Raw genomic sequence first — 789 nt, 5'->3', positions numbered from 1 at the left:
TGGTATCTGTGAAGTTCTTGAAAGAAACTCTTTCTATACCTTCTGCTGCCTCTCCTGCTTGGATCTTTTATGATGAGACTTGCAAAATGCGTTCATGACTGTTCCGAACTCCACGAGGTTAACGAGCCAGATGGCGAATCCTCGAAAGTACAAGCTTACTGCCAGTGCCATCGGCCCCACGTCGAAGATCACCTGGTAATCGACATCCAAGAGCTAACAGGGAAGAGAGGAGAAAATACAGTGTGAAAATTACAGATTTTGGAGTTGCAGTGTGTTTTAGTTTTATGGTTGCAATTAATTCTGAGATCAATTTACACATTCCGCAGTCTGTTAAGACTCAGAACTTCTTCAGCATTGGTAGTAGCCTCAAACTCACCATTATATCATCAATGAAGAATGAGGAGATAGTGACATCCATAATGAGCAGAGACAGGGTTATGAGAAGCCACGGCAAGTAATAACCCCATCGTTTCCTGGCGTTACCTGGTAAGAAAGATAAACAATTCGCATGAGACGACGCAACAAGCAATCCATCCACAACAAACTCTCTTAAATTTAACACAGACAAATCTCCAAAATGCTTGTTAACTCCATACCAGATCCCGATTAATCTCACCGTAGATCATAATGAAGCAGGAGAAAAACCACAGTACATGGAGAACCAGGTATGCGATCTGATACTTGAAGTTCTCCTCGGATGTTGTTTGAGAGAGCCGGTCTTTGGGGTCGATTGGGTAGGGGATCGCGTCGGTGAAATGAACTCCCTTGCATGTTTCTGCCCCGGTGTCT

General features: G+C 43.7%; 1 protein-coding gene across 1 annotated transcript in view; it reads right to left on the bottom strand.

Moving 5' to 3' along the window:
• LOC119587108 overlaps positions 1–789 on the bottom strand; it is a gene marked incomplete in the record, with an annotated part of 12134 nt that overhangs the window by 3634 nt on the left and 7711 nt on the right. The window contains 3 exon segments of the mRNA XM_037935860.1: positions 40–213; positions 377–483; positions 617–787. Coding sequence (XP_037791788.1) covers positions 40–213; positions 377–483; positions 617–787 — 452 coding nt within the window.

This window comes from Penaeus monodon, chromosome 22 (assembly GCF_015228065.2).
Source record: "Penaeus monodon isolate SGIC_2016 chromosome 22, NSTDA_Pmon_1, whole genome shotgun sequence".
Taxonomy (NCBI): Eukaryota; Metazoa; Arthropoda; class Malacostraca; order Decapoda; family Penaeidae; genus Penaeus; species Penaeus monodon.
This window is presented reverse-complemented; position numbering and strand designations above follow the sequence as displayed.